Source organism: Saimiri boliviensis, chromosome 1 (genome assembly GCF_048565385.1).
Source record: "Saimiri boliviensis isolate mSaiBol1 chromosome 1, mSaiBol1.pri, whole genome shotgun sequence".
Taxonomy (NCBI): domain Eukaryota; kingdom Metazoa; phylum Chordata; class Mammalia; order Primates; family Cebidae; genus Saimiri; species Saimiri boliviensis.
In genome coordinates, this window is record NC_133449.1 from 220,904,183 (window position 1) to 220,916,489 (window position 12,307).

The 12,307-nt window shown below is 38.2% G+C and overlaps 1 protein-coding gene across 1 annotated transcript; it reads right to left on the bottom strand.

Annotated features, from left to right (window-relative positions):
- Positions 1–810: 810 nt before the first annotated feature.
- Positions 811–1,795, bottom strand: LOC101039098 (large ribosomal subunit protein uL30). The gene has a single exon (XM_039470325.2). The coding sequence runs from the start codon at positions 1,685–1,687 to the stop codon at positions 1,061–1,063; it is 627 nt and encodes a 208-aa protein (XP_039326259.1). The 5' UTR covers positions 1,688–1,795; the 3' UTR covers positions 811–1,060.
- Between the last annotated feature and the right edge of the window lie 10,512 nt (positions 1,796–12,307).

The window sequence follows — 12,307 nt, forward strand, 5'->3', positions numbered from 1 at the left end:
TACTGTATTACATATGATTTTGAAATTTACTTATTCTCCACTTAATTTACCACAGACGTTTTACCATGTTTAAAATGCTCTTCACAAAATTATTTTAGTGGCCTGGAATCCTCTCTCCCAAGGTCACTGAATCACTGGTTTCTTCTTACTTGTCAGGTCTCCATCTTTTGGGCTCCTTAGTAAGGTTTTCCTTGATTACTGCACAGAGAGGCTGCCACTCCCCACCCCCAGCTTTTTCCTATCCCATAACGCTTTTGCTACTTTTTTTTTTTTTTTGACCACAAAACATTTTTACTTTTATTGTATGTACTTCGTGTTACACTCTATACATTGTTCACTAGTCTGAGATGATACATGACATATAGAGGAATGTTATTTATAAAATACCCAAAACCTTTCAAGTTTTGCTCATTAATTTCACCATGTGCTCAGAAATAATTTACATCCCTGGGCACAAATTTCATTTCTTCCTTCATAATAACCAGAATATGAAACAATTATTAGTAACTAATTATTGCAAAAGATGCAAAAGAACACAAAAATGGAATGCAAGAGGAAAACAACCCATTTACACAGTAGTTTATAAACAAGCTAAGGCCTGAGAAATGAATTTTAGAACTAAATTCAATTTTTTCCATAAACCAAAGTTATATTATCTTACCTACAAATCATGTACAAATACTTGTGAAACAGGCTTAGAATAAACCCATTTTGAATCACTCAGCACAGTTCAAAGACAAAAAGCTAAAATCTTTTGTAGAGAAAAGCGTTCTTAAAACATTTCATTTTTTTGCAGGGCTACCCCATAGCCTGTGCGCCCTGAGTATCTGAGAAAAGCCTTTTAAAAACCCAAGAGATGTCCTTCACACAAACTAAACCCTGATTTTGCATGTAATGGGCTGTTGATTTGGCTTAATTTTATCACACACAGGACTTGCCACCATAGTGAAGGGAAGACAAAGGCTAACAAAAGAAATCACAAATACAACAATACATTTCAATTGAGAGCAGGTACTGTTTATTAACTGACCAGCTTAGAAAAATAATCATGGGAGACATCTTAGTTCATTCTTCTAATAAGCCTGTTGATCTGATCCTCCCTGTTGCCTGCATCTCCACCTTCTACAAAATGGGTCGTCTTTTTCTTCATTCCGCCCCGTGGAGAAGATAATTTAAAGGGCCACAGGAAGTTATTTGCTTCTTTGAAGCGTTTTCCAACAGTATAGATCTCATGAATCAAATCCTCCATGCAGATGATGCCATATTTTCCAAGAGATCGAGCAATCAGAGCATTATCTGTCAAAGAAATTCGCTTCTTTTTGATTTTGCCATAACCACGTTTGTAGATTAGTTTATTTACTGACTTCAGATTTGGGTACCCCCATGCAATATATGACTCTACAATCCTCAGCATGTTAATTGAAGCCTTGTTGAGCTTCACAAAGGTTCCATTGAAGATTTGACGAAGGCGAAGAAGCTGCAACACCTTTCGGACCTTTGGGCTCACGCCATTGATACCTCTGATCCTGATGACAAACGCCAGTTTGGGTTCTGCAGGTACATAGAAGTTGCCAGCTTTCCTTGCCATCCTCGCCATTCGAATTTCAGTTCTGTACATCTGCCTATATTCCTTGTGATAATGCTTCGCTTTTTCATAGATAAGCTTCCTCCTTGCCTTTCGAAGCATCTTTTGGGCAAACTTCTTTCTCAGGCGCTTGATCTTCAGCTCTGCGAAATTCCTCCGCTTTTTCTTAAGGGTTTCCGGCACAGCAGGAACCTTCTTCTCTTCTACGCCCTCCACGGTTCCAGCCGGATAAAGAGCTTGCTACTTATTTTTTTGTTTCTGTTAGATGCTCCTTGAAGCAGAGAAAGTGTCTGTATTCATTGTTTTATTCCCAGTGCCTGAAACTTAGTAGGAACTCAGTAAATATATTTGAAAAAAATGAGTGCATTAATGAATAAAAGGAAGAATAAGATTCCATTATAAATGCACCACTGTGACTTAATGCCCCTATTTTTAAACATTTAGGTTGTTTATATCTCTTTTGTTGTTGTAAAAATTATTTTCATACATATATTTCTCTGTAAAAATCTTTGTGCACATCCATGATGTTTTTCTTTTTTAAGTTTACATTCTTGGAAATAAATTGTTGGGTCTAAGGATAGGTAAAAATATTAAAGATTTTTCACATGTATTACTAGAAATTTTGTACACTTTATACCCTTGTCAACAGTAGTTCAGATGGCTGCTTTACTCAAGTCAGTAATAGATTTTTGTCATTTTAAAACAGTGATAGATGAAAAATTTCATCCCATTTTAAGTGAAATATTTTGATTTTGAAATATATATTATCATATAGGCAGGCATGTAATTATTTTCATAAGCTTATTGTCATTGTCTTTCTTTTTTGTGTGAATTGTTTATGTTCTTGGCCAGTTTAACCTTTTTAATTGATTTATGATTTCTTTTTTTTTTTTTTATTGCATTTTAGGTTTTGGGGTACATGTGATGAACATGCAAGATTGTTGCATAGGTACACACATGGCAGTGTGCTTTGCTGCCTTCCGTCCCCTCACCTGTATCTGTCATTTCTCCCCATGCTATCTCTTCCCACCTCCCCACCCCCCGCCCCTCCCCCATTTCCCCCCAACAGACCCCAGTGTGTAGTGCTCCCCTCCCTGTGTCCATGTGTTCTCATTGTTCAACACCCGCCTATGAGCGAGAATATACGGTGTTTGATTTTCTGCTCTTGTGTCAGTTTGCTGAGAATGATGGTTTCCAGGTTCATCCATGTCCCTATAAAGGACGTGAACTCATCGTTTTTGATGGCTGCATAATATTCCATGGTGTATATGTACCACATTTTCCCTATCCAGTCTATCATTGTTGGGCATTTGGGTTGGTTCCAGGTCTTTGCTATTGTAAACAGTGCTGCAATGAACATTCGTGTGCACGTGTCCTTGTAGTAGAATGATTTATATTCCTTTGGATATATACCCAGTAATGGGATTGCTGGGTCAAATGGGATTTCTATTTTTAGGTCCTTGAGGAATCGCCACACTGTCTTCCACAATGGTTGAATTAATTTACATTCCCACCAACAGTGTAAAAGTGTTCCTATTTCTCCACATCCTCTCCAGCATCTGTTGTTTCCCGATTTTTTAATGATCGCCATTCTAACTGGTGTGAGATGGTATCTCAATGTGGTTTTGATTTGCATTTCTCTGATGACCAGTGATGATGAGCATTTTTTCATATGTTTGTTGGCCTCCTGTATGTCTTCTTTTGTAAAGTATCTGTTCATATCCTTTGCCCATTTTTGAATGGGCTTGTTTGTTTTTTTCTTGTAGATCTGCTTTAGTTCTTTGTAAATTCTGGATATCAGCCCCTTGTCAGATGGGTAGACTGCAAAAATTTTTTCCCATTCTGTTGGTTGCCGATTCACTCTACTGACTGTTTCTTTTGCCGTGCAGAAGCTGTGGAGTTTGATTAGGTCCCATTTGTCTATTTTGGCTTTTGTTGCCATTGTTTTTGGCGTTTTGGTCATGAAGTCCTTGCCTACACCTATGTCCTGAATGGTTTTGCCTAGATTTTCTTCTAAGGTTTTTATGGTATTAGGTCTGATGTTTAAGTCTTTAATCCATCTGGAGTTAATTTTGGTGTAAGGTGTCAGGAAGGGGTCCTGTTTCTGCTTTCTGCACATGGCTAGCCAGTTTTCCCAACACCATTTATTAAACAGGGAGTCCTTTCCCCATTGCTTGTTTTTGTCAGGTTTGTCGAAGATCAGATGGTTGTGGGTATGTTGTATTTCCTGTGAGGCTTCTGTTCTGTTCCATTGGTCTATATCTCTGTTTTGGTACCAGTACCATGCTGTTTTGATTACTGTAGCCTTGTAGTATAGTTTGAAGTCCGGTAGTGTGATGCCTCCTGCTTTGTTCTTTTTGCTTAGAATTGACTTGGCTATGCGGGCTCTCTTTTGGTTCCATATGAAGTTTAAGGTGTTTTTTTCCAGTTCTGTGAAGAAGGTCATTGGTAGCTTGATGGGAATAGTGTTGAATTTGTAAATTACTTTGGGCAGTATGGCCATTTTCACGATGTTGATTCTTCCTAACCATGAACATGGAATGTTTCTCCATCTGTTTGTATCCTCTCTTATTTCGTTGAGCAATGGCTTGTAGTTCTCCTTGAAGAGGTCCTTTACGTTCCTTGTTAGTTGTATTCCTAGGTACTTTATTCTCTTTGTAGCAATTGTGAATGGCAGTTCGTTCTTGATTTGGCTCTCTTGAAGTCTATTACTGGTGTATAGGAATGCTTGTGATTTTTGCACGTTGATTTTGTATCCTGAGACCTTGCTGAAGTTGTTTATCAGTTTCAGGAGACTTTGGGCTGAGATGATGGGGTCTTCCAGATATACAATCATGTCATCTGCAAATAGAGACAATTTGATTTCCTCCTTTCCAATTTGGATACCCTTTATTTCTTTTTCTTGCCTGATTGCTCTGGCTAGAACTTCCAGTACTATATTGAATAGGAGTGGTGAGAGAGGGCATCCTTGTCTAGTGCCAGATTTCAAAGGGAATGCTTCCAGTTTTTGCCCATTCAGTATGATATTGGCTGTTGGTTTGTCGTAAATAGCTTTTATTGTTTTGAGATACGTTCCGTCAATACCTAGTTTATTGAGGGTTTTTAGCATAAAGGGTTATTGAATTTTGTCAAAAGCCTTCTCTGCATCAATCGAGATAATCATGTGGTTTTTGTCTTTGGTTCTGTTTATGTGGTGAATTACGTTTATGGACTTGCGTATGTTGAACCAGCCTTGCATCCCCGGGATGAATCCTACTTGATCATGGTGGATGAGCTTTTTGATATGCTGTTGCAATCGGTTTGCCAGTATTTTATTGAAGATTTTTGCATCTATGTTCATCATGGATATTGGCCTGAAATTTTCTTTTCTTGTTGAGTCTCTGCCGGGTTTTGGTATCAGGATGATGTTTGTCTCGTAAAATGATTTGGGAAGGATTCCCTCTTTTTGGATTGTCTGGAATAGTTTCAGAAGGAATGGTATCAGCTCCTCCTTGTATGTCTGGTAGAATTCAGCTGTGAACCCATCTGGACCTGGGCTTTTTTTGGGTGGTAGGCTCTTTATTGCTGCCTCGACTTCAGACCATGTTATTGGTCTATTCAGGGTTTCGGCTTCTTCCAGGTTTAGGCTTGGGAGGTTGCAGGTGTCCAGGAATTTATCCATTTCTTCCAGGTTTACTAGTTTATGTGCATAGAGTTGTTTGTAATAATCTCTGATGATGGTTTGGATTTCTGTGGAATCTGTGGTGATATCACCTTTACCGTTTTTTATTGCATCAATTTGGTTATTCTCTCTTTTCTTTTTTATTAATCTGGCTAGTGGTCTGTCTATTTTGTTGATCTTTTCAAAAAACCAGCTCCTGGATTTATTGATTTTTTGAAGAGTTTTTTGTGTCTCTATTTCCTTCAGTTCTACTCTGATCTTAGTTATTTCCTGTCTTCTGCTAGGTTTTGAGTTTTTTTGATCTTGCTCCTCTAGCTCTTTCAATTTTGATGATAGGGTGTCAATTTTAGATCTCTCCTTTCTTCTCATGTGGGCACTCATTGCTATATATTTTCCTCTAGAGACTGCTTTAAATGTGTCCCAGAGATTCTGGTATGTTGTGTCTTCGTTCTCATTGGTTTCGAAGAACATCTTTATTTCTGCCTTCATTTCATTGTTTATCCAGTCAACCTTCAAGAGCAAGTTGTTCAGTTTCCATGAAGCTGTGCGGTTCTGAGTTAGTTTCTGCATTCTGAGTTCTAACTCGATTGCACTGTGGTCTGAGAGACTGTTTGTTATGATTTCTGTTCTTTTGCATTTGCTGAGGAGTGATTTATTGCCAATTATGTGGTCAATTTTAGAGTAGGTGTGATGTGGTGCTGAGAAGAATGTATATTCTGTGGATTTGGGGTGGAGAGTTCTGTAAATGTCTATTAGGTTTGCTCGTTCCAGGTCTGTGTTCAGGTCCTGGATATCCTTGTTGATTTTCTGTCTGGTTGATCTGTCAAATATTGACAATGGGGTGTTAAAGTCTCCCACTATTATTGTGTGGGAGTCTAAGTCTCTTTGTAAGTCATTAAGAACTTGCCTTATGTATCTGGGTGCTCCTGTATTGGGTGCATATATATTTAGGATCGTTAGGTCTTCTTGTTGCAGTGATCCTTTTACCATTATGTAATGTCCTTCTTTGTCTCTTTTGATCTTTGTTGCTTTAAAGTCTATTTTATCAGAGATGAGAATTGCAACTCCTGCCTTTTTTTGCTCTCCATTTGCTTGGTAGATCTTCCTCCATCCCTTTATTTTGAGCCTTTGTGTATCCTTGCATGTAAGATGGGTTTCCTGGATACAGCACACTGATGGGTTTTGGCTTTTTATCCAATTTGCCAGTCTGTGTCTTTTGATTGGGGCATTTAGTCCATTGACATTTAGGGATAGTATTGTTATGTGTGAATTTGATGCTGTCATTTTGATGCTGCCTGGCTGTTTTGTTGGTTAGTTGATGCAGATTCTTGATTGTGTTGCTGCTTTTTTACCATTTGGTGTGTTTTTGGAGTGGCTGGTACTGGTTGTTCCTTTATATGTGTAGAGCCTCTTTCAGGAGTTCTTGTAGAGCAGGTTTGGTGGTGATGAAATCTCTGAGTGCTTGCTTGTTCACAAAGGATTTTATTTTTCCTTCACTTATAAAGCTTAGTTTGGCTGGATAGGAGATTCTGGGTTGAAAGTTCTTTTCTTTAAGGATGTTGAATATTGGCCCCCAATCTCTTCTGGCTTGTAGGGTTTCTGCTGAGAGATCTGCTGTGAGTCTAATGGGCTTCCCTTTGTGGGTAACCCAACCTTTCTCTCTGGCTGCCCTTAGCATTTTCTCTTTCATTTCAACCCTGGTGAATCTGACGATTATGTGCCTTGGGGTTGCTCTTCTTGAGGAATATCTCTGTGGTGTTCTCTGTATTTCCTGGATTTGAATATTGGTCTGCCTTGCTAGGTTGGGGAAGTTTTCCTGGATAATATCCTGAAGAGTATTTTCCAGCTTGGATTCATTCTCTTCATCACATTCAGGTACACCTATCAGACGTAGATTAGGTCTTTTCACATAGTCCCACATTTCTTGAAGATTTTGTTCATTCCTTTTTGCGCTTTTTTCTCTGTTCTTGCCTTCTCTTTTTATTTCATTGAGTTGGTCTTCGACCTCTGATATCCTTTCTTCTGCTTGGTCAATTCGGCTGTTGAAGCTTGTGCATGCTTCACGAAGTTCTCGTGTTGCGTTTTTCAGCTCCATCAATTCACTTATTCTCCTCTCTATGCTGTCCATTCTCGTCAGCAGTTCGTCCAATCTTTTTTCAAGGTTCCTATTTTCTTTACGATGGGTTAGAACATGTTCTTTTAGCTCATTGTAGTTTCTTACTACCCATCTTCTGAAGTCTGATTCTGTCATTTCATCACCCTCCTTCTCCATCTGGTCTGGTTCCCTTGCTGGTGAGGAGTTGTGATCACTTTTAGGAGGAGAGGTGTTCTGGTTTCGGGAGTTTTCCTCCTTTTTACGCTGGTTTCTACCCATTTTTGTGGGTTTATCCACCTGTTGTCTGTCTCTGTCCCAGGGAGTTGGAGCTTTATGAGTTTCCATTGCACTACTGCCTTTTTTGATTTTTTTTTTTTCAGGTCGGACCCGCCCAGCTAGCAGCAGGCCTAGCCTCTGCCTGCCCACAGGGGCTTTGCTGAGCTGCTGTGGGCTCCGCCCAGCTGCCCTGAGCTCTTCCCTGTAGTCCTTTTTATATGGGCATAGTTAGAACTGTCTGGGCACTGGTGGCCCCGCCTCTGTTATGGCGGACTCTCTCTGTTGTGGCAGGTTGCCTCGGCAACGGCGGGTTGCCTCGGCAACGGCAGCCTGCCTCCGTAGCGGTGGAGAGTCTCAGTAATGGCGGAAGCCCCTCCCCCACGGAGCTGGACCGTCCCGGTTCAGCTGTGCTTGGTTTGAAGGGCTCAACCCAGAGGGTTTCCAATTACTGTTTTTGTTTTCGTTGTTGTTGGGGGTGGAGGGGTGGGACCAACCGAGCCTGATCACCTGGCTCCCTGACTCAGAGTCTTTTCTTTTAAGTTGAACGACCCCGCGTTCCGGTCGCTTGTTGAAAAGGCGCCGGGATCTCCCGTGCTGCGACTCACGGAGTCGGCTCGAACCGCGGCGCCGGCTCCTGGCGGATTTTTTGCCTAGGAATCTCCTGGCCTGACTCGCTATTTCAGATGAATGGGCTATTCTGCCATCTCAAGGCTCTGCTCGCCAGCTAAGAGGGCTCCCAGACCAGTGGTTTTTGTACGGAGAACCGCAGCAACAGGGAGTGGTCACAGCAGCCGCGCGGGCGGAATCAGCCCCGCGGGGGCCAAAACAGCCGCACCGGCTGGGACTGTGGCGCTGGCGACCCCTCTGCCTGGGTATCTCCTGGTCTGTGGGCAATAAGAGTTCGTCTGGAAATGCGGCGTCCACTCACCCTCTGCACTTTCACTGGGAGCTGAAGTCCTGAGCTGTTCTTAGGCGGCCATCTTCGATTTATGATTTCTTTATATGATAAGGTTCTATTTAACTTTCTATTATTCTTTTGCAATTTTTTTCCCAGTTCATAATTTCTGTATCACTTTTGTTTATGGAATTAAAACTTTTATATTAAATGTTAAAACACAAAAGTAGCAATAACACACATAAACTCCATTTATTCATCATCCAGTTTCAATAATCATCAACTCATGCCGCATCTTGTTTTGCCTTCCTCCAATCCGTTCTCCTATTTTAGCTCCTCAACTTGTGATTACGCTGAAAAAAATCCCACACAGTGTGACATTTAATTAGTCAGCACTTGAACACAGATCTCTTAGAGACAAAAACTCTACTTTTTCAACATTGACTCAAGGCCAAATTTGTAAATAATGGTATAATATAGACAAAATCTAACATTTTTATAACTTCAATCTTTTCCTTTGTGGCATCTGCTTTTGTTATTCTTAGAAAATCCTTATTAACTCCATGATTTTATAAAAATTTGTTCATTTTGTTCAAATTATATAATTAATATACAAACTTTTTATAAAATTTTGAAAATACAAATGGTTTTAAAAAGAGTTAAGTTTCATAGTCCATACACTCTCAATACTATAGAGTAGATTATGTTCTGGAAATATTTTACAATTTATTTCTACAAAATTAGAATGATACCATTTTGTAACTTAGTACTTAATTTATTTTAAATGTCATTCCAAGTTAGCAAATGTTAACTGACATTATTATTTCTAAAGATCTATAGTTATTCTATTGTAAAACTATAACATAACTTATTTTGTTCAAAATCTTAATGTTAGATATTTAGTTGGAGTATAATTTTTGACAATATACATAATTAATTAAGCACATATTGAACTTCTATGCCAAACACTATATTTGGTGCCGAAGTTGTGAAGGTGAGGGGGAACAAAAACTAGAACAATGCATCTTTCTGTATATGGCTTAATATAATTATGAACATTTTTGTTTAGATAGGTTTGTACCACTTTCAACTGTTTCATTTGGATAAGATCCTAAAAGTGAAAAATATTTAAATAAATACTGTCAAATTCTCCTACAGAGTTGCTGTGATACCTTACATTTCTACCTGCACTCTCAGAATACTGAGATACTAGGTATCCTGGTTCTTTTCAATCATCGATAGACCAATGATTGGTGATGAAATGGTGTCACTGTTATTTTATTCAGTATTTTATTATTGCTAGTGTCATTAATTACTTGTTCACATGCTTACTAAACCCTTGTATTTCTTCTTTTGTAAATTGCCTGTTCATGTTCTTTGCACTTTTTTCTCATTGAGGTTTTTGCCTTCTTTTATAGTTCTGCTTTTAAATTCAAACACAGTGCATCACAATGGTGATTGTGTGTGGAGGTCTTATGTGTAAAACTTCCGAAAACTTTTGATTAATTAAAATTATTGTAAGGACTTAAATTTGAAGTCTGTCTACAATAATAGTATCACCCTAATTTGGAGAGTTTTTAAATTGCTCAACACTATGTAAATAATGGCTTATACTGAAAGACTAAATTTAAGGCACAAATGTATGAATAGATTAAATGCTTCTTTAGAGGTAAATGTAAAACAATTATAGCTTTGTATTGGAAGACATAAGAAATGGGCCTTTAGTGGTTGTGGAATTGCTAATGGGTTATGGAGTCTTCTGGCTCAAAATGGTAGTATTAGAAGTGACATAAAGCCATTGTATATCTGCTAGCTGTTAGATTATGCAAAATGATGTTGAGAACTCAGAGTAATTCTTAATGTGAATGTAACAAGAGTCACCAATGCAATTAGCACCCTTGTTGGCAATCTCAAGAGAAAAGCCAAGGATTGAATTATTGTAATATATAAAATACATTCTCACCTATGAGACAAATTGGTATGAAAATACAGACTTTCCTAGATTACATTCTCTTTAGTTGGTAAATAGAGAACTGATTTCAATTTCTAGGACCATTAATCTCCTACATTTTATGGATAGTAAATTATCTTTAAATTAAAACAAACAAATAGTATACCTGTCAGATTGTGTATCAGTTTGAACACAGCCTGTCAACAACTTGTAATTAGGACCTCTAACCTCATCTACCTAAATGGCTTTGACAAGTAGGGGAACATAAAACCAATTTTCTTTTTCAAAATGAAAAATAACTTTTAGTCAAAAATTTGAAATAAAATGACAACTTTTGCATTTTTTTCCTTTGACTATCATATTACATTGATTTTCTTTAATCACATTTTATGTACAAACAGAATGATATTTCTTGTGTTTATGCCACATGCTTTTTGTTTTAAATTATGTTTTAATTCTCATACTCAAGAATAGTGATTTGAAGGTAAAATTACTATCATCCTGTTTTTGAGCACATGTGAGGTCAGTAACACCACATTTCAAACCACATTAATTATCCACTTGAATGAGTAATGCCCTAAGAATATTCCACTTATCTTCTCTCCAGCATGGTCTGGCAGGAAGAACCACTAGCTGTGGGAAACCACTAACCACAAAATAGACAGCAAGAAGGAGTGGCAGAAACCATTGTAGCTGTTACAGAAAATGTACTAGATGTACTACTGGTGTCTTTCTGAATGTATGTATCGAATAGAGGGGAGATCATTTTAATTTTTCCTGTGATTTCATTTAAAAACTTAAGAAAATAAACAGATTCTATGGTAGGGAGTCAGTAAGGATCTTTTATGTAGCATGTGGTAGGAGGGAAAATCTGCTGTAAGCTTGAGTCATGTAACTGAAAATTCCAGAGGTATTCTAACTGCAGATATGACTTGATATAGGACTAAAACGGTTTCTTTTTTAAAAAATATGACATCTCTTTCACAGGCTTTAATCTATACATTCTCCTCTTTTAGCTCTATTCACAGGCAACCTCTACACTATTTTCTTTCAAAACTTCCAGCCATTGCTCTGACAGGACTTGGCTTAATTTAGATGCTTGTTATGGAATCAACACTGTGGTCAGGGAAATATTTGACTGAGCCTGGGCCACCAGAACAGAGCAGGGGAGAAAAGAGTCTCCAAATAATTGAATGTAGGAGGAAATGGAAATTGATGTTGTGGAGGCAAACCACAAATATGTACTCCTGGAGTATAGGTTTTTCTACCACTGGGCTCTCTTTCTTTTGTATTTTGGGTGCTCTTGAAACAGACATAGCCATAAGATTAAATTTAGAGGATCTTTCTTGTCATAAATTCACAAAGGTGGATACAGTCACTCTTTTTTGTTTTTCATGGTTTCCAAACTATGGAAACCATTACACCATTTATGCAAGAAAAACCTCAGGAGGAGGTCCTCAGGGTTACATCAGTTTTTTTACAAAATGGAGAATGACATTCTAAAAATTAGATTACTTTTGGTGTAGAGCTTCTGAGGCACTGATGTTATCTGCAGAGTGGTCTGGAACGGCCAGATATTTCAGTAAACCTCTGCTTGCTGCTATTGATTCAGATATTTCAGTTTCATGTAATTTTCAGGATGGGAGCTGCAAGGCTTTTAATTGATGAAGATAAAGAATGTCTGCTATGAGCAAGAGAAGTCAACTGGACATCCAATAGCTTAACAGAAAATTTGGGGGTTTTCTTCTATAATTATTTGTATTCTTAGAGTTTGGAGGAAAAAGGACAAATAGTTAAAGGACAGCTCTTTGAAAATGAATCCTTTGAAAAAGAGTTTGCAATTT

Bases quoted from the DNA above. Each gene is read 5' to 3' on its own strand.
- LOC101039098 (XM_039470325.2), bottom strand. From the start codon at position 1,687: ATGCTTCGAAAGGCAAGGAGGAAGCTTATCTATGAAAAAGCGAAGCAT.